Source organism: Protobothrops mucrosquamatus, unplaced genomic scaffold (genome assembly GCF_001527695.2).
Source record: "Protobothrops mucrosquamatus isolate PMUCROS unplaced genomic scaffold, P.Mucros_1.0 scaffold403, whole genome shotgun sequence".
Taxonomy (NCBI): domain Eukaryota; kingdom Metazoa; phylum Chordata; class Lepidosauria; order Squamata; family Viperidae; genus Protobothrops; species Protobothrops mucrosquamatus.
The window spans coordinates 1,513,613-1,534,935 of NW_015386734.1; the positions used below are offsets into that span (position 1 = coordinate 1,513,613).

A 21,323-nucleotide genomic window follows, 5' to 3' on the forward strand; every position below is an offset into this window, starting at 1 on the left:
TAACAATATGGGGCAATATGGCTAATGTTAAGTATTCAATTGCCCTTTCCAAAATTATTTTAAAAGAACACTCGCTCTTTTTTATAGAAATTACATCAGTTTATCAAAACACTTTTTTACTTACTTGCAGTGCTCATGACATTTCTTCCCAAAGTATTAGTGCTGTTATCACTGCTACTTCGGCTTAAATTCATGTTGTTAGTAGCATTGGTGCGAGCTATGTTTGCCACTCTCCGGACAAAGGACTCCAAACTAGAAGTTTCCCGCGAAGATAAATTAGGAACACTTGCACTGGAACTCATTGGAGCTCCAGCAGCCAGCAGTGAACTCACTGATAGTCTGTTACTTGCTGAAGAACTAAGGGGTCTTTGGGAAGCAGCTTCTTTATTAGTTAGCTCAGATACTGAACTAACGTCTGGAGAACTCACACTAACAATTCCCATGGATATGGCATTGGATTCCCCAGTCGCACGGATTGAGTTGTCAGGTCCTAGCTTTCTTTCAACATTTTCATTGCCCACATCTGCTGTTAAGGTGCTGGTACTTGCACTGGATGCTGAACCTACTTCAGTTTGGGGCATGCCATCAGCAGAAGAAAGTACAACTATTGGCTCATGGACGTCAGTGCCTGAAACTATATTTTGCTCCATTACATTTTCAGATCTCCGTTCCATTTTGGTCGAACCCAAGCTGATGTCGCTGCTACTGGCCACGCTACACACAGAACTGCTACTTCCTTTTCTACTTGAGGAGCCTGCAGCAGCAGTCATCTTGTCTGGACAGTTGTTTTTCACCAAGCTGCTCCATGACTGCGTTGTGCCTGAAACAGTGGATGAAACAGGTTTGGGTGATGCCGCTGAATCAGGGTCGTACCCTGGGGCAAGCTTGAGGTCAAATTTTCCTTCTGCGCCCATACGGTAAGAGTTAGAGCCACCAGCATCCCAGGTGACATCAATCCAGCCTAGAAAGGGACAGGAGTTTGTGAGACCCAGCAGAAAGCAGACAGGAGCGTGTCAGACAGTAGCTCCACAACATGGGATCAGCTTCCCATCGGGCCATTATTCTGAGCTATAAAAAATACTTAAGGGAATTTGAAGTAAGATAAAAAAATTAAAACTCAAACAGCATGATTGTTGTAGATGTTATCTGGTTGTTCACTGTAATTCTACAGATTTGAGAACCCATCCAAATGCTGGAAACAGAATTTGATGTCAACTTTGTTTTAAAAAATTATTCCCTTAAAAATAAAAATTGACCTACATGGAAGAAATATATGGACGTTTAAAGGATACAGCGATTTATTCTTCATATCTCTATATTTTAAAATCTTAAGTTACTGAAAAAGTCTGGGTGCCATCTTTCTCTTTTTGACTTTGTTAATCACTATCAAGATAAAGCAGCAATCAAAGCGACACCAGCAACCATCAAGCCAGAGTCTTAAAAATAGGTAGCATCTTCTCTAAATGGCATTCCAATAACATTGCTCAAGGTGGGATGATGGAAGGAAAAAAAAAAGCAGGCCAAACTTTTTCAAGTGTCACTTGCAGCTGCTAGTGGTAAAGGTAGTATATATATATAGGTAGTCCTCGACTTATGACCACAATTGAGCTCAAAATTTCTGTTGCTAAGCAAGACAGTTGTTGAGTTTTGCCCCATTTTATGAACTTTTCTCCACAGTTGTTAAGTGAATCACTGCAGTTATTAAATTAATAACATGCTTGTTAAGTAAATCTGGCTTCCCCATTGATTTTGCTTGTCAAAAGGCAGTTGGGAAAGTTACCAATGGTAATCACATGGCCCCAGGACAGTGCAACTGTCATAAATAAATGCCAGTTGCTAAGCACCTATATTTTGATCACATGAGCATAGGGATCCTGCAGCAGCCATAAGTGTGAAAACTGCTCATAAGTCATTTTTTTCAGTGCTGTTATAACTTTGAACGGCCACTAAACAAATGGTTGTAAGTCGAGGATTATCTTTATTAGCTTGAAATTTGGTTTTAAATAATTAGCAATTTAATATTTATTAAATGAACATTTTTATATAATTTATAATTATAAAATGTGCATTAAAATATCCAATAAATTCCAAACTGTCATATTTGTCTTCTACATTTGTTATTTACTTTGAACTTATTTTGAAAAATATGAGAAAGTAATTTATTTGTATCGTGCCTTTATTATTTTTACAAATAACTGAAGGTGGTGAACACATCCAACACACTTTCCTCCTATTTTCCCCACAACAACAATGCTGTAAGGTGGGTTGGGCTGAGAGAGAGTGACTGGCCCAAAGTCACCCAACTGGTTTTCATTGCTAAGGCAGGATTTGAACCCATGGTCTTCCACTTTTTAGCCTTGTGTCTTAATCACTAAATCAATCTAGCTCTTATTTTCTATGTTATAAATCTAGAAATCTTAAATTGAGAAAACCTAGTCTTTCAGAACTACTAAAATATCAGTTTATTACTGATCAGTAGAATATCTTTATTTTAGAAAATACCAGACTTATTACTAAATTCAGTACTTTTATTTTAATGTGACTTTCTGTAAAATCTGAAAATCATATATACAGAAAAGCAGAAAGATTTAGAGTATATAGACATTATTGACTTAGGGTTCCGGATAGCTTTAAAACCTACTTTTGGTCCCAGACCTGGGTTTGATGTTTGTCACTATTTACTGGCGCCTGTACTATTTTGTAGGTTTTATTAAGAGTATTTTAATCTGGGCTGTCTGCTGATTTAATGTTTCTTGATGTTTTTATATTTTTTTTAGTTTTTTTAAACCACCCAGAGTCCACTAGAATAGGACAATTAATTAATTAATCAATCAAAATAAATAAATAATTTTTTTTAAAAAAAGTCTAAACTTATAGTTAAAAATCTAGTAGAACTAAAAATTCTCCCTTAGCGGTATCCAATTTAATTTCATTATATACAGTGTTAAAAAAGCAGTTAGATCCCAGTGAAGCTAACAAGATAAGAAAATGCATAGTAAACTTGATAAAAGCCAAAGGGAAAAAAGGCGAGTTGCAAAATGCTAAGCCAGAAGACCATAGCTAGCTGTTTTTATATTATATAGAGAGAGAGGTTTAGTTTTTCTTGAATAATTGATCATTCATACAGTATGAAGCACACCAAAAATAAGAGTACAATGGTTATAGTTAAACTGCACAACCTATACAATTAGTATAAGATATGCTTTGTTTATGATTTCATTACTATATGTGAAAAACATATTACATTCACATCATATGGAGCCAAGAATTTTGGTCTAGGGCAACAAAGTGTTCTTTATTAGTTAACTAGTTTTGTTGAAATACATATTTCTAGAACTATATATGAAAAAGTTCTTCTGTCCAGGTAGATTAGATTTGAAAAATATATACAGATGTCATTTTCACTGTATTTCTGTTTTTCTTTTGGTTAGGTCAAGAGTCTGTACTATTTAGTCACTTATTATTGTTATTTTTAAGAGATCATTATTTTTCAAAGGAACGTCACATAGTATAGGCCTCAATTGTTCTTGGTTCTCTTTTCCTTTGGAAATAAATCTATTAAGTTTCAAGTATTAGTAATCAAACCTATTATTTACATTTTATAAAGCATAAATCAGTTTAATTTCAGCAATTGCCCTTTTTATTTAACATAAGCAAACATGTGTGATCAAAGTAGAGGACTGTAATTGCAGGCTAACTCTGCCCACAGCCTGAAGTTTGATCCCGACAGGCCAAAATTGACTCAGCCTTCCATCCTTCCAAGGTTGGTAAAATGAAGACCCGATTGTTGGGGGTAATATGCTGATTCTGTAAACCACTCAGAGTGTGCTGTAAAGCACTATGAAGCAGTATATAAGTCTAAGTGCTATTGCTATTATATGTTTCTTGGTTTTGAAAAAGCTTTGCAGAGATACTGAATGTTGAAATTTGCTGCTGGTAATAAGAATGGCATATGAGATGGAAGTAAAGTATTATGAATGGAATCCTTAGCAAATGGATCAGTACTGAGAAAGGATATGTTATGTCCCCTTGACTGTTTAATATATTAAGAATAAATGTTAAGAAATACTTGTGGTAATATTAGAAGTGTATTGATTAGGGACATGAACTTGCATATATATTTCTATAGATGACACTGTGATATAATAAGGTATACAAATCTGCAAATTACAGTATCAAACACCAAGGTTGACAAGGAAAATAGAATGAAGGTTTGCAAATTTCATATAAATGGTAAAAAACTAAAACAAGTAGATGAGTATGTATACCTTGGTAGAATGTTCATTAACAGTTAGAAATGGATGGAGATACTTTAAATGTGCAAATATTGGTTAAAAGAAGCAGTATTTGGTCTTTTACTTATCAAAAAAAGTAAAAATGTCTCTTTATAAAATATGCTATGTCCACTTTACTATACAGAAAAAAAGCTGGATATGACAGGAAAAGCAAAAATAAGTTGATTTCAATAGGAAAAGGGTTCTTGAGAAGTATGTGGGATAGAGTACAAAGATTCATGATGACAGTGAGAAGGAATATACTGAAGTGGTATTGCCACACAGAGAGAAGGAATGAGATTATAACGGCAAAACAGATATATGAGGAAAGGATATTCATATCATAAAAAGGATAGTAGTGAGAAAGTTAGATGGAGTTGATTAGTTGATTAGATTCATAAAAGTGAGAAGTTTAAGGAAGGAAAGATAATGAATGAACCAGTGCATGAATTGGGGGAAAGCAAGGCTGGGTTTTTTTTAAGAATAGAAAGGAATGAATAGATGGAATGTTGGAGTAAATTAGTTTTAGTTAAGTTTTTTTTTTCTTATTCTTATCCCATGTCATTATTTTTTGGCTTTCTATTTCTTTCTCCTTTTCTTACTCCATATAATTTTGCTTGCCCCAAAAGGGAACAGTGAAATGATTTATGAGCAAATTATCAGCCAAATGTACCAATTATTGTTTTCACAATGATTTCTAAATAAACATTTTCCACTCACATAAGTTAAATATGCAAGAATAAAAGACTATTTTAATAGTCATTTGAGAAGAGGAAGTTATTTAAATATCTGCTTACCATTATGTAATTCACCTGTAACAGTGCCTTCCCCTTGGGGGCTACCATCTTGATCTCTCCATTTCCAGTCAATTCCTCTGATGACACGAGCACCTGGAACCATGTATTTCAGAACCTGAGAACGAATCAGTCTTCTCTGCCTTCGCAGATTAGCCTCTGCTTCTTTAGCTGCTTTTCCTAAACAGATGTGAAACTTAGTTTATAAACCCTGTTTTGACTCAATCTATATATCAGACATACTAATCTGGCTCAAAGTAGCTGAAATGCAACAAATGCAACCCAGCCGATTATGTCACATTAAAATCTCTTTATATTGGGAAAATACACAATTTAGGGGCCCACATTACTACAACAACAACAACAACAACAACAATAATAATAATAATGTTACTTTACATTGCTTACCTAACTGATCTTCGCACACACCATTGACAGTGCCATAAAGTTCAAATCCTGACAGGGAGAGATAGTGTGTCTGCCCACTGGCATTCTTTCCCATCTGTTTAATTCTTATATGCCTCCAACCTTGTTTTTCATCCTTTGGTGACTCTAGTGGCCAGGTTGCCGTTGAACTTTATATTTGGGAAAATTGCACCAAAAATTACAGATTTTTTTTTTTTAAAATAGACAAATGAGCAAACACACACACACAAAATAATTACATTTTGGGGTTTAAAGCATTAATATTTTTAAAAGCCAGGCACCTTGAAAATAAGGAATCAGTTGCTCCACTGTACTTCACAATATAACCCAGTGTATAAAGCCATTAAAAAAAAAACTAAGATCAGGAAGCAAAATAATAAATACTTCCATAAATCACATAAAAGTTCAAGAATGTAAGACACATTCCTGAATTCATTAGTACCAGAGATTATTGTTCATATATTTAGTCAGTTCAGAATGTTTCATAATATTATTGGTCTAAATGTATAGTATTACCACAGACTCAAAAAGAAAATCTATTTTAAATTTAATTAATATAAATGAGCATGCAAATGTAACAAAAGAAAAACATACCCAGGTTCATTTAGACTACAGTCATCAACATGAGTGTATAAAGTAGTCCAGTTCTGTCCGTCCTTAGAAACTTGAAAAACCCAATTTCTGAGAGCCGATCGTCCATAACCACGAGCATGGCGCAGTGTGTAAGCTGATGGTATCACCCAAAGACCAAGATCTATTGCAAACCATGCATTTTTATCATCATTAGTATGACAGTTTAAAGCTGAACTCTCATGGCTTAAGATGTCTTCTAAACGACCATAGGGCAGATTTCTTCCTTCTGAAGATGTAACTACAACTAGTCCATAGGCAGCTGGATTTACCCACTCATATGCTGTTCTACAAGAAAAACAACATTAATATTCATGAAGAATAGGAATCACAATACACGTAAGTTTAAAGCAGGACAAATTCAAAGTCATATTTTATATAATTCATGCAAATGTAAAGTGTTATATTTTCATATTTTACATTTCAAATCTAATGTGAAACTAATCATTGTTACTGATGAAAGAATTAAATGCAAACATAAATATTAATATATTTAATCAGTTTAATCTTTTACATTTCCTAACGTTAAAAGATTAAACTGAAAACACATGAACAGTGTAATAGATACCAACTGTTTTTATAAAAACTATTTAAGATATGTTTAAATTGATTAAATTCCTGAAATCTTACTTGGCATTTGTTCCAATCCAGTAAATAATTCCATTTTCATCAAAATCATGCTGATGTCTGAAAATAAATGTCTGACCTTCCCGTAGTTTTCGTACAAAAACAAACGAAGCTCTATCGAAGTCATACCACTGCTTTGCCACCTAAAAAAATATGACGGTTACTAAAGCATCACGGAATACCTGACATTTGCAAAATGAGTGAAAAGGATTTTGCTCACCATTTTAAGAAGATATTGTTCTAAAGATTCTACTGTTGCCAAAGGCTCCATTTTCAACATTCGACCCGTTCGGTCTATCAAAGCTGTTTCCCCAGAAGCACGTTCCAAGCGAAATCGTAGCCGTCTTGTTAGTATCTATAGAAAATGTAACAAAGTTTTATTTTAATTTAATGAATTCTGAAACTTACAATTTCAAATTAAAACAAATATTCCTATATTGGCAACTGAGAACTAATTTCAGTACGCATAACACACATATATCAATATGGTAGTTTCGATGTAATGTCTTTTTCTGAAATAATGAAGACATTTCTTCTTTACTGATGCAGCTTATGAATAACAAACAAGAAAAGTTAATCCTGACAAAACAATACAAGAAAGTTCAAGGAAGAAACTTTGCCCCATCTTTAATTCAACCTATAAAAGTTAATTTTCATTGGGGATATTTTTCTATACTAATACCTAAATCCCTATACCAGGGGTGTCAAACTGCCACCCCGTGGGCCGGATGCGTCATAGTGAAACTGCGCCCACCCCATTGCCAGCAATGGAAAAAAAGTTGCGATATGTTGCAACACGTCACGTGATGTTGTGAGTTTGACACCCCTGCCCTATACTATGAAATCTAGTATATTCGGCATTTTAGCTGGATGAGAACTCCTGCAATTGCAGAATTCATAGATTACTGTGTTGATGATAATTTGCTTTCAACACTTTCAAGGCTACACTTAGCCCAAACCTACCATTTACATATTTAATCATAAAATACAGTATTTTGAGTTGTGCCTGGAAATAAATTAGGAAGGTAAGTACAGTTCCTAATATCTTCTGAAGAGTAGGAAAATATACAAGAACACTGTCTTTCAAACCAGTTCTTCCAATTAAGTCAGATATAACATATCTATTCCAAACATAACTGGCAGATTCTATCATTTGCTCCAATAATAAATACTGATAATTAGCTGAATATGTAATGTAGAGAATTTTTTAAAAAATAAAGGGAACAACAATAAGGGTTTCACCACTCTCTTGCACCTTGCCTGATTGTAAATATGAATTCATCAATGTGCCTACTGATCTGGCTAATCTTCTTCATCTTTTATTAAAAAAAAAGAAAGGACAAGGACAAGGATCCTAGCCTCATCTCCAGGCTATATAAATGGAAAAATATCAACACTAGATAAAAAAGGGCAAATTTATATCATGTGGAACTTTATCAGCGGTAGCATCCAAATCAGTTTTTTTTTTTAAAGATTGGCAGGTAAGAATGAGGCCCATATAATTCCCAAGTTATGGAATGCACTTGTGCAGGAATTGCACCTGGCTTCCCCACTCTTTCCTTCACAATCAAATCCTTTGTTTTTAATTGTTAAATATCTGCACTTATTTTAATGTTTGTCTTTAAATTTGCGTATATATATATATAAATCATATATCTGTTAACAGTAACTTCATCTACAACATGATGCAGCAGATTTCCATAGGACTGCAAAATTACCTGGAGATTATATGATGATCCTGGTGAATCATACAAATGTAACGGAAGCCGTTCAATAGATTCAAGTACTGCTATCAATTTCCGAATTAATGCAACTGCTGGACGACTATGAACAAAGAGAAAACAAGCACTATAAAATGTTTGGAGAATATATTTTAAAAATGAATTCAAAATAGACACAGTGTACAACATACCAAAGTATCAAACTACATTTATTAGAAAATATTGTTTGCATAGCTAAACATGGAGAATCAAAAATAAGGTTGTTGTTTTTTAAAAAAATGGCAGTACTCTGCTAAGTGGATGTGAAACTGTAACAATAATCCATATATACTGGAAAGGAGAAAAGCACTGCTCTAAGAAATGGGAAAATTCAATCAACCATTGGCTAATAAACATTTTTTGGTGATGTAGTTCAGTATGTTTGTTTTTACTGTTGCAAACATTATAAAATGTTTATCATGTCATAATACACTTGTAATATGTTCAGTGACTTTAAGTTACCTTTCATCATCTTCATTTTCACTGAAAGCTGTCTTGAACACATTTATTCTTTCCACTAATTGACTACAGTCTTGTTTCAAATCGTAATCCATATTCTAAGATAAAAAACACTATTTAATGCTAGCAAAAAATAACAGGCCACACACTAAGTATGAATGAATCTTCATCAAATAGAACATTGGTTAGAGCCACATATCATGCTATTAAAATTTAGATTTTTTTTGCCTTAGTATGTTAACCCAGGCAATTATAAATATTTCACATGTTTTGCACAATGCATTTATAAAGTACGAAATCTTGAAAAAATACTAAATATACTCAAGGAAACAATTAAAAGTTTTAAATTCAAAGAAAAATAATATAAACTGAAAATGATAAAAAACTAAAGAAGAAAATAATCTATTTTATATATTAAAATTATCACTAATTGCTATTAGTAATACCATAGAACACTGAAAACAGTCACTACAAAATATTATTGTAAAATATTATAAAATCTCTGCCTGTAGTGCATATTGCTTCATTCTTTGATTAGTAGAAAGTATTGTCTTATTCACAACAGGCCACATATTTCCAAAAGCCATTTCTTAACATCTGGAATAATATCATTTCCCCAATTTCTCAATATAATTCTTTTAGCCGCCAACATCATGGCATAATATGCAAACCATGTTACTAACTAGGACTGTAACAGTGTTTAATGCGTACAGTCAAAGATGCGCGTAGGGGAGCTTATTTGGCTTGACAACTCCAGGGAGGAAATTTGGGAGTAATATATTGAAAGACTTTTCATCTCACTATTCTTTAGTACTGAAAGGATCCCAAAAGCCATGTCAAGCATAAACAATTTCTTATGTCATTTAGGAAGCCCTGGAATGTTTAGTCTCCAGAGATAAGTTATCTTAAATTTATTAATCAAATTGAAAGACATTTCTGGCCAAGGTATGAGTTGGAAGAAACCTTCCAATAACAGACCCACAACATCTGTATTCATGAAAAATACCAAAAATATGTCCTACCATATAGATTTAACTTGACACAGCTCCATAGTTTTTATAATAATCATATAGTTCTAACCTAATTGTCATTATATTATCTAAAGCAGGACTAATAAAAAAGACTAAAATTTTAAACTAAAGTATATAGAAGTAGTCCTCGACATGACCATAATTGAGCCTAAAATTTCTGTTGCTAAACAAGAGAGTTATTCAGTGACTTTTTTCCCATTTTACGACCTTTCTTGCCATAGTTGTTAAGTGAATCACTGCAGTTGTTAAGGCAGTAACACAGTTGTTAAGTGAATCTGGCTCCCCCATTGACTTTGCTTGTCAGAATGTTGCAAAAGGTGATCACATGACCTTGGGGCACTGCAACCATCATAAATGCATGCCAGTTGCCAAGCTTCAAATGGTCACTAAATGAATAGTTGTAAGTCGAGGACTACCTGTATGTGTTTGGACTGAACATTCCATATAGATTAATACAGAATGTTTTAGAAATCCTTGGGACATTTTACCAAGGAAAAGAAGCAAGAAAAAGTATCTTCCTGTTTCTGGTCTTCTCTATAGCACAGTTATAAATACTTTCTGTACTGCCTAAGATACTTAGAAATTTATGTTGGCCACATATAATGGTTGATGGATCAACCTGGCTAATTTTTTTAAAAAAATTAAACACATCTTCTGCTGAAGTTATATTTTTATTTAATAGATTTATATTCCACCCTTTTTAAAAAAGGTGTTGGCACCTTTCTGCATTCTTCCAACAAGTTGGTAGTAAAATAACCAACAAAGGTCAACAGTATATTATACAGCAGAGTGAAAATTTGGATTCCGCTCTTCCTAATCCTATACTATACTAGTCCCGCAATAAACTTACATTATTCAATACAGTAAGGAGAGCCTGCACCAAGCCACTGCTGCACATTTCATATGGTGAAATTGTAGTTTCATCTTTCAGCAGGACAATTAAATTTTCCAGAGCAGTCTTCATTAAATCTCGCCAAGTGTTTTCTCCCTCGATAAACTAAAAGAAAATGAAATAGTAATTCTCCCATTAATGATACATTATTCTACACAGCTGGTCAAATTACACATAAGAATTTCACAAAATCAGTTTTTATATACGTAATATGTGGAATATTTTGTACCGCCTAAATATAACTTAGATTAAGTATTAAGAGGTCATAAAAATGCTACGTTATATCTCTCCAATATATTGGCATTAAAATCATACAATCAATTAAAAAAGAGTCCTTCATGATATTCTACAGAACCAGGAATCATAAATAAAACATAAACAGCATTAATTGGAAAAAACTCTTTTTCATGATCCAAGAGGAAGTTACAACAATTCAACCCTCCTGGCTTGACGGAACAAGGTTTGCACCAGTTTTCTAAAAATCAAGAGAAAGGGTGGTATCTGTACACTGAGGACAGATGCTATTCCAGAGAAATTGGGGCAGCAGCTGCCTGTTAAGTATTTATCAAGGTTCCTCTTATAATATAAACAAGTATTTCTGGGTGTGTCCATCACTTTAAGTTGTTGGATGAGGTGTATATATAGTCCATGAATGTTCTTCATGGCAGCCACATGTAGAATATGTTACAATAGTCCAATACAGAGATGACTAAGACATGAGTGACTGTAATTAATGCCTGCCATTCCAAGAAAGGTGACAACATGCACACAATATGAAGCTATATAAAGGTTGTCTTGGCCACAGCTGCTGCTTGCTCTTCATGCATGAACTGTGAGTCAGCAAGAGTTCCCAAATTTTAAATCCAGCATAACTGTGAGTCAGGCAACATACAAATGTAATAAACAAATAAACACTGTTCAAACTTAACAATGTAATTTTGCTAGAAAGTGCAGGCATACAAACCTGTCTTGCTGGGCTGAATGTCACTCAGTTCTTTCCCATCTAGATCTACACAGTATTTTACCAGCATTGCTTATTCAGCCAGAGGCCAAGATATACAATTGGGTATAACTGAACTCTTTAACACCCTCAATTAATGAGCTAGGATTCAATTTCCCCCGCCCCCCTAAGAACTCTTGCTTCAAGGAGAACGCTTATAATACAATTTCTCCCACTACTAACACCTTTAGACAGCTCAGAAGAATAACATGAAACTACTTTTACCCGGTCCTCCCAGAGATCAGCACTGTGGTTAATGCCATCTTCATGCTAAACCGAGGCCTAAAATGTTTCCCTTTTTGCAATAACAATCCAATTACTTTCTTTGCAACCCTACCCTAAAAACTGGACATTGAAAATAGGTCACTATTTGTTCAGTATATCTGGGTTGACTGGTGACTTTTTGAAACAGGAGTTTTAATTTCTCAAATTAAAATTATCTTGGGGATATTTCCAAGATATCTATCCCATGCAATAAATGGTTAGTGTTTGAGAAGGAAAATTATATTTGAATCAAGCGAATGTCAACAGAAAAACAACTATATCAATATTTCATTTCATTAATGAAACTTGCCTGTCTGTTTGTATGAAGTTCCCATGAAGACTCTAATTGAGTTGCTATATTCCTGAGCGTTACAACTACACCTCTAGGCATACTTTCAACCGCTTTAAAATGATCATCATATAAGTCTCTGGCCATAGTTCGTACCTGATTATTTAGAGATACAAAAATAAGTTATATATATATGGTATATACATTCACATATACATTAATAATTTTCTAAGGTTTCTGGATATGTTTTGTTTACAAAAATAGTACATAAGAAAAGTATTACTTAGCAAACAATAAGACAAACTGTCAGTGAAATCTGGTTATACATAATCAGTATATTAATACACACTGTGCAATCGCTCTTAACTCCTCTCATTAGAAGATACATTAATCAATCGAAAGTAGATCATGCTATATCTGAATTAAAACTCCTAATTGCTAATCACCTATCAATATTGAAGGGCTACCAGTTAGTTTTAGATTCCAGAAAATGATAAGCCATGAATTCCAATTTTAGATTCCAAAGAGTTGTAAGCCATGAATTCGAATATGAATTAATTTTGAAAAAGGTTCAATTCAGAGTCCCAATGTAATTTTACAAACAGCACTTTTTCTAGGCTGGTCAAATCATCAACATCTGTGGAATGTTTCTTCCAGAGGAGTCTGAGATTGTTAAAAATATTTTACACTTCAAAAACAGTCAAAGCTGTTGAAAGATCTTTACTTTTTGATTTTACCTTTTGCTTTACCAATTTTAATTTGTTAAATTAAAATTGGTAAAGCAAAAGGTAAAATCAAAAAGTAAAGATCTTTCAACAGCTTTGACTGTTTTTGAAGTGTAAAATATTTTTAACAATCTCAGACTCCTCTGGATTTTTTAAAAATTCATCATGGATTCAGATAGAAAGCTAGATGGAAAAATAAAACCATACAAAGAAACTATATGTAACTGTGAATATAACATAAGATTGTTAAAATGTATATACCCTTTCTGCAAATTGAAAATGCAGAGCTCTACAAGTGTTATTTATAATATAATTTCTCAATCAAGTCAATGAATTTTTTCCAGATCTCTTTTTTTGAACAGAACCAGACCCTGCATCTTTATCTCTAACTAATCTTCCCCAAAATGGCTATAGCACTACTCTGATGGTGGATGAAAGCTCTGCTATTTCTGATGCTTTTTGCCAGGTATCTGCAGGTAAAGTATGTCTCTGGAACAGATAATATTGTGCTTTTAGCTGATATACACCTCCACTAATATAGATATGTTATTTGTGGTGGTAACAGGCACTATGTCAGTTTAGCCCTATTCTCTACTCCTGAGTTATTGTATACATTTATTTAAAAAGTCAGTAAGATTTCTTCTCTTTCACAGCTGAAGTTACTATTTAATTTCTTTTAAAATTTAGGCAGGCTTACTGTTTGAAGTATATCTGACTAGCAAACAGCATATATAAGAAGCAGTTACAAATGAAGACATTTAAACTATTTAAAATTGGCAGAAAGTATCCTGACCTTTTGTTTTGTTTTTTCCAACTTGGATTTTAGTTTTCTTCCCCTTTTTCCAGTCCAACCAGTCACAAATTCTGATCCTGAAAAACAACAGCTAAAAATCAGGTTACCATTGAACCCCAATATAATACAGTTAAGTCAGACTCCTGTTCAGATGAAGTACGCATAATCAAGAATCCTTCCCTTAATGTACATAATTCTGGATTTGTTAATCCACCATTATATATTACCTGGCTTACAAATATTATCTACAAACCAGATACATCTCACAGAGAATAGGAATCCAGCTGCTGAATCAGACAACTGCAAACATCTATCTTTCTCTTCATTATATATAACTGCATACTCACCTAAAGAAGTTTCAGCTGTAAATGAGTGTTTAGTTCCTCTATTGGACTCAAAAACAAAACCTGGTAGATCTTCTTTTAAGATTGTAGCTTGCTGACCATCTGAATTATGAATAGCAATTTCTCCTTCCTTTAGACAGGTAAGAGACCAATTTCCTACTGTAAGTTTAGCAGGTCCTGGAGCTGATAAAATTGGCTGGCTGGTTGTGGATGGCTTTACCTGACTCCGAGCCCGCTGTAACTTCTCTAAAAATTCACTTCGGCTTTCTATTTAAAAAGAATAAAAACATTAATTTATATTTAATTTAATATTTAATTTAGCTTCCATGAAAGAATGTATCTCATGAAACAAGTGCAAATTTAGATTTTGGATTCAAGTTCTCAGGACTGTTTAAACACTGATCAGATAATATAATAGTATACAATAATGAAACTTAAGAGGGTCAACATAATATTTACATGCTTTGGAAAATGTTCTGAAAAAAATTAGATGCAATCAATTTATTTTTAAAACAAAGAAACCAAATTAGGCAGCTGAGATCTTATTTTTATTGAGAGAAATCCCACCAGTTTTCAGTTTGATATTAAAAGGAAGCATGAAAGAAAAAAGGATTGGATTGGAAAAGAAATGAAAGGAAAAAATATAAGATATTTTACAATGACAGCTTATTGTGAGAAGAATTTAGATTTTTTAAATCTGCTACAGTAGCAAACTATATCAGTGTAATATGCTGCATAATTGCATAAATTGGTTTTGTACTTATATTTTTACTACAGTACAAATCTTAAAAACTAACTTTCTCTCCCATAAAATATATTCTACAAAAGACTGCATTATCTTCAACATTCATTAAAACATTCAGTCCAATTAGGTTTGGCTGTTCAATCATGCTCCAAATACTTATATTTAAGTACTTAACAAAGATGATTCATACCAAGCCCACGCCATTATTCTAGGAACTAGTAGCACAATGGAGACATGTGAAACTACACATATACTTCCAGCATTAAGGCAAAACCTTTATACTGAACACCTACACCCCAAGATTGATTTATGGAAAATCTGAATGCAGCATTATGTGGTCTATATAAACAGCTTCCAATGTGATCTACTTACTATAAAGATCTCCCACCTATGTTTTCCACCTAAAAGCTGATGGACTATTGTTGATTGCTATTGTTTTTATTTCTAGGGAACCTTTCAAGGGTTTATAATTTACTGTTTTTGGTGGTCTATTTTCTCTTGCAGAAAAACANATTCCCACTTTTGACAAGATTCAAATACAGGACTAAGGCATACTATGGTTTCATTTGTTTTTGGCTTAGTGCATAAAGGACCCAGCTTAACCTAAGGAATGAACAAATACATAACCTTACCTGAAATGAATTGAAAACCTATTCTGACGTATGCAAAAATGTAATGAAAATTCTTCTCAGAACTAGAATAATTGTACCAAATTGTGAGACAGCTATTTTATTCAGACATACCATACATACAGTCTAGTAGAGTCTGTCTCCTATACTAGGTGAGTATAGGACTAGCCTTGAAGCTAGATGGTTATTCAAACACACTTACACACCAGCACCACTTGGGAATTAAAGTATTTCCTAATATTTCTAAAACTGAATTCAGTTATTAAACACAAAATTATTCAGAATCAATCCTCAAAGTATTCTTTTAGCTTCACATCATGGGAAAAGTCATTTCCTGAGAATTTGAATCTTCAATTATTGTACAGCAATCCTATAGTTCCATTGCACGCTATTTTTATTATTTCCTAATATTTAAAAATTAGTTGTTGCAATTATAAAAAAACTACTAAAAGGAGACAGCAGGCAATATCTATTAAGTTTAAAAATTACAGATGGCTTAGTAAAATTCAATATGAAACATTTCTGCTGAATGTCTGTCACAATTTCAATTTGGCTGAGGGAGTTTATACTACTTATCACACATACATGCATTTCATTCTGCTAGCCAGATGCAAGCCACATCATTCCAATTTCTGTACCTGGAATGCAGTTTATCATTCTTATACATTATCTTTAATGATTGTTTAATATTAGTATGCATGGAAAAGAATGAAAACATGAAACTACGATGTTCACTGAACAGAGTTACTAGAAGTTACTGTTACATGCCAATTTGACAAAAGCATCACTGACCACCTTCCACCTGTTTACATCCTTTACTATTTAGGGAGGCAATTCCTGTAAAACAGAACATCTCAAAATCAAACATATAAAAAGTAATTTGTAATTAACTTTTTAAAATATTACTTGAGAACAAGATTGTACCTGAACTGTCTGATCCTCCTTCAGGACTACCACTGGAATACATTGTAGCTAGCTTCCCATCCAAAATAAATCTGAACCATCCATTGCTTCCATTTGAAAGTTCCAGGGCTGCAGCATCACTCCAAATATACAGGCAGTCCCTTCCTCTAATAATTGACCAATCTCTCCAGTGATAGGGTTTACCCTGCTGCAATTCTTTGGCATCTTCTTGAGGTTCATCTTCCTGTAAATCAAGATTATTAGAGTACTTGAATGTACACATATTTTTAAAAAACCACCAATTTTAATATAAACTAACTCAATTTGCATTTTCAGAACATTACAAGTACAATTTTGCAGTTTTTACCAATTTTATAATGGCAGTCTATAAATAAAAAAGTACTAAAGACCAGACAAAATGCATGTCTCAGAAAGATTAGCATAAATGTTCACATAACTTATAAAAAATAATGAATTGATGAAAAAGGGAAACTTTTTACTGGTAAATATATGAAACTGAATGAAAAAGGGAACTGGCAAATCAATCACTTTATATTAGCATGTTCATAAAGTTATGTTTCACTGTATATTATGCTATATAATATAGATTTCTATGTAATCAGTTATAAATGATAAAATACAGCAAGATTATCTACAGGCAACTTTCTTGCACAAAACCTCTGAATTTCTATAAGCAACCATAATTTGAAGAAGCACTATGGTATATTTAAGAAAGTACATCTAAAAAGCACATTATGGATATATTTCAATTCTAACTTTCATATGCTTTCTTCCAAGTATAGATTAAGAAGCAGAAACATTTATAAAATACAAACCAATGCATTTTGCAAAGCTTCCTTTTTGAAAGGTAAACAGTTAATATAGTTTTAGGGTTCATATAGAACAGAGTATTAAGTTTTCCTTAACATGGTAGCTTTTGGACCAGAACTGTATCATTTACCAATCAGCATATGTTAAATGAACTTAGAAAAATCAAGAATATATTGGTTTCATTAAATTGCTTGCCTCTACCTTACAAGCCTGGTACATTAAACTATCTCAGCATAAACTGCTTCTCTAGCAGACTTTATGACTAATTCCAAGAATTCTATTTCAAATCAGCATGTATTTCATTACTAAAAGTTAAGACTAGGGTTCCATAGTTTAACCCTGAGGCAGACAACTGCAATACCTGAATTATTTTCTTTCCCAATGGAGCTCCCTCTAATATGACTATTAAATCAGCATAATTTCTCTCCACACAACTATTCTGAGTTGTAACATAAGATTGAGCCGTTCACTTTACAACCAACTTATCACAATTACAGAAATAAACTTTCCCAAGCATGTTCTGAAAATCTAGACCTGCCCTCAAAACAGAAATATGAGAGAACATCATCTTGCTGCATAAATACAGGTCCTCTTGCATGATACTTTGCCTATAAGCAAAGCAAAGCCATTACTAGAATTCTCTGCATTTGTCACTGAATTCAATATTTTTAAATTTCAAACATTTATTAGAACTATGGCTAAATACTGGATCAAATTCGTACTTTCTCTGGTTTAGACTCTTCTTCATTCTCATCATCTGAAGATGGTCCAGCCAAAGTTGATACTTTACTTATTACACCAAGTCTAGCAAGTTGGTCCAAGAAAAGATCACCTCCTTTATCCACCAAATCTCTTATGATCTGCAAAGCTAATAAATGGCCATCATCATCATCCTGCAAAAATAACATAGAATGAAAAAACTCCTCAGCAATTTCTTCATGATTTGATGTACAATTAAAATTAACACGGATTACATGAAATGACAAACAGAAATTCTTAAACAAGCTGGTAGTAATGATTATTCTAACAACCTGAATGCTAGGAATACTTTGGTACAGAGGGGCACACAAATCAAAAAGCTTTGGGCTTCTTTGCACAACAAACTAAAATAAAACTAGAAGTTTCATCTATCATGTAAGCAGTACAAAAGTAACACCAATCCCAGTTGCACAAGTGAAATAGAATAATAGAGTTAGAAGGAACCTTGGAGGTTTCTACTCCAATCCCCTGCACTAGTAGGAAATCCTATACCATTCCAGACAAAGGTTGTCTAATCTCTTCTTAAAAACCTCCAGTGATGGTGGACCCACAACTTCTGGAGGCAAGCCTTGTATTTTTGTATGATTCTTAAATGATATATGCAAGGTATAGACCAGGGGTTCTCAACCTTGGCAACTTTAAGACTTGTGGACTTCAATTCTGGGAGTTGAAGTCCACAAGTCTTAAAGTTGCCAAGGTTGAGAACCCCTGGTATAGACAGTCCCTGTTTAGCAACCACAGTTGGGACCAGCAACTTGGTCCCTAAGTTATGTAGTCACTAAGTGGAAAAAACACATGACCCCAACTGTGCTGATGATTTTACTTCAACTTTCCTTTTCCGCCATTTCCCCACTTTTTTTAATGTTTACCCAGTCGCTGTAATAATTAGCAAGAGGGGAATTGCTTGAAATTACATTCATTGGAGAGAAAGGGATTATAAGAGAGTAAACGGACACACAGTGAGGAATACATATTGAAAGGACTATGATAGCAGTGGCTATTTACCTGGCAGCTTTGGACTGCTTAGGAGGTAAACAAAGCCAGAAAGTGTGAAAGTGATTGAAGTCTTGTCAGTAGCAGTAGGGAGCCGGCTAATTAAAGCCAAGAACTGAGCTTGTTTTCTTGGAGTTAGCATATTTTGGGAAAGCACTGAGATAGAGAAAAAAAGCTCAAGAACAGATTGCTTGTTAAGCAATCTCTCTGCAAGGAAGGGTAAAAAAAAAGTACTATATTGGTGAACATGTGACTGAGAGAGATGCTGCAACGGTCATAAGTAGTTACTTTTTCATCATGGTCATAACTTCAAATGGTCATAATTTCAAAATGCCCAAGATAGCCACTAAATGAGGTCTACCTAAAAGTTGCTCAAAATAATAATAATAATAATAATAATAATAATAATAATAATAATAACAACAACAACAACAACAATAACAATAACAATAATAATAATTATTATTATTATTATTATTATTATTTAAATTTATATACCGCCCTATCTCCCTTACGGGACTCAGGGCGGTGAATTACTTTCAACTGATACCTCAGATGGATTCATCCATATCAATTCATTGAGATATATCTTCTTACTTGATTGGCAGTGACTGAATTTTTATTATTAATTCCTATATAATTTATATACTTTTATAGCACAAAATTATAGACATTCAAAAAATGAAGTGCAAAACATTTTGAATTTGAATTTAATTTTGTGCATAAAACAGCTGTTTCATATTGAGACTATTTGACCGTTTGAGAAGCTTAACTACTTAATACGTGAAGTATTAATACCACTTTACAATGCCTTGGTAAGGCCACACTTGGAATACCATATCCAATTTTGGTCACCACAATGTAAAAAAGATGCTGAGACTCTAGAAAGAGTACAGAGAAGAGCATCAAAGATGATTAGGGGACTGGAGGCTAAAACATATAAGGAACGGTTGTTGGAATTGGGTGTGTCTAGTTTAATGAAGAGAAGGACGGGGGGGGGGGCATGATAGCAGTGCTCCAATATCTCAGGGGCTGACAGAAAGAAGAGGGAGTCAAGCTATTCTCCAAAGCGCCTGAAGGCAGGACAAGAAGCAACGGATGGAAACTAATCAAGGAGAGAAGCAACCTAGAACTAAGGAGAAACTTCCTGACAGTTAGAACAATTAACCAGTAGAACAACAACCTGCCTCCAGGAGCGGTGAATGCCCCAACACTGGAAGTTTTTAAGAAGAGACTGGACAGTCATTTGTCCGAAATGGTATAGGGTTTCCTGCCTGAGCAGGGGGTTGGACTACATGACTTCCAAGGTCCCTTCTAACTTTATTATTATTACTTCCAAAATAATTGAAATTGCCTTTTTCAAACTCATAACAGAGACTTTCAAATTTATATTGTTTTGCACATTGCTAGAAGAAAATAAAATATATAAAAATGAAGTACCTCTTGATCTAGAACAGTAGCAGTAATCTCAACCAATACTGTAGGTAAATTATGTCCAGCGTCTGAGTCACAAACCTCTTTGAGAAGAGTTTCAGAACAAAAGTGAATCATTTTTCTGATGAGAGCAAGACTTGCTTTTCTATACAAGAGAAAATAGCATATTTTAAAATTAAGAGGAAAAATATTTCTGGGAATTACATACTAAGTTTTGAATTTAAAGCCAATTTACTTGCTTTATATTACTCTCAACTGAAATCAGATTTTATCCCAGCCAGTTAAGAGCTATTCAGAGTCACACCATTGCTTCACTCCATTGCTATTTTCTCTTCTCACACATGGTTACCTACATATGCCTTTATAGAGTAACATTGGGATACAAGCTATGACAACTCAAAATAAAACTTGAGTATTAGGGTAACAATAAGCATAAGTAATATGGTAATTTGAGAGAAAGAATCAGCAAGCTGAAAGTCTTTTTTTTAGTCAGAATAATATTAATCTGATTCTTATGGCATATGGGAGCTCCCACCCTCTGGAACGAACTGCCCCCAGAGATCAGGGTGATCCCTGATCTCCCTTCCTTCCGCCGCGCCCTCAAGACGTGGTTGTTCCAGCTAGCGGGACTGGCCTAAGGGATTTTAAAGGGGTTTTAATTACTTTTAATTTGACATATTTAAATATTTCGTTTTAATTAAATTTTAATTAGGTATAATAT

General features: G+C 33.6%; 1 protein-coding gene across 1 annotated transcript in view; it reads right to left on the reverse strand.

The window, feature by feature from the left end:
* HECTD1 (HECT domain E3 ubiquitin protein ligase 1) overlaps positions 1-21,323 on the reverse strand; it is a 62,652-nt gene that overhangs the window by 24,594 nt on the left and 16,735 nt on the right. Inside the window, exons 10-24 of the mRNA XM_015816147.1 lie at positions 20,609-20,747; positions 18,139-18,309; positions 16,607-16,829; positions 14,312-14,575; positions 13,965-14,041; positions 12,468-12,602; positions 10,852-10,998; positions 8,974-9,068; positions 8,470-8,575; positions 6,972-7,106; positions 6,755-6,894; positions 6,089-6,412; positions 5,477-5,643; positions 5,072-5,248; positions 125-961 (exon numbers count right to left, since the gene is read on the reverse strand). Coding sequence (XP_015671633.1) covers positions 125-961; positions 5,072-5,248; positions 5,477-5,643; positions 6,089-6,412; positions 6,755-6,894; positions 6,972-7,106; positions 8,470-8,575; positions 8,974-9,068; positions 10,852-10,998; positions 12,468-12,602; positions 13,965-14,041; positions 14,312-14,575; positions 16,607-16,829; positions 18,139-18,309; positions 20,609-20,747 — 3,137 coding nt within the window. The remainder of the gene's footprint in view (positions 1-124; positions 962-5,071; positions 5,249-5,476; positions 5,644-6,088; positions 6,413-6,754; positions 6,895-6,971; positions 7,107-8,469; positions 8,576-8,973; positions 9,069-10,851; positions 10,999-12,467; positions 12,603-13,964; positions 14,042-14,311; positions 14,576-16,606; positions 16,830-18,138; positions 18,310-20,608; positions 20,748-21,323) is intronic.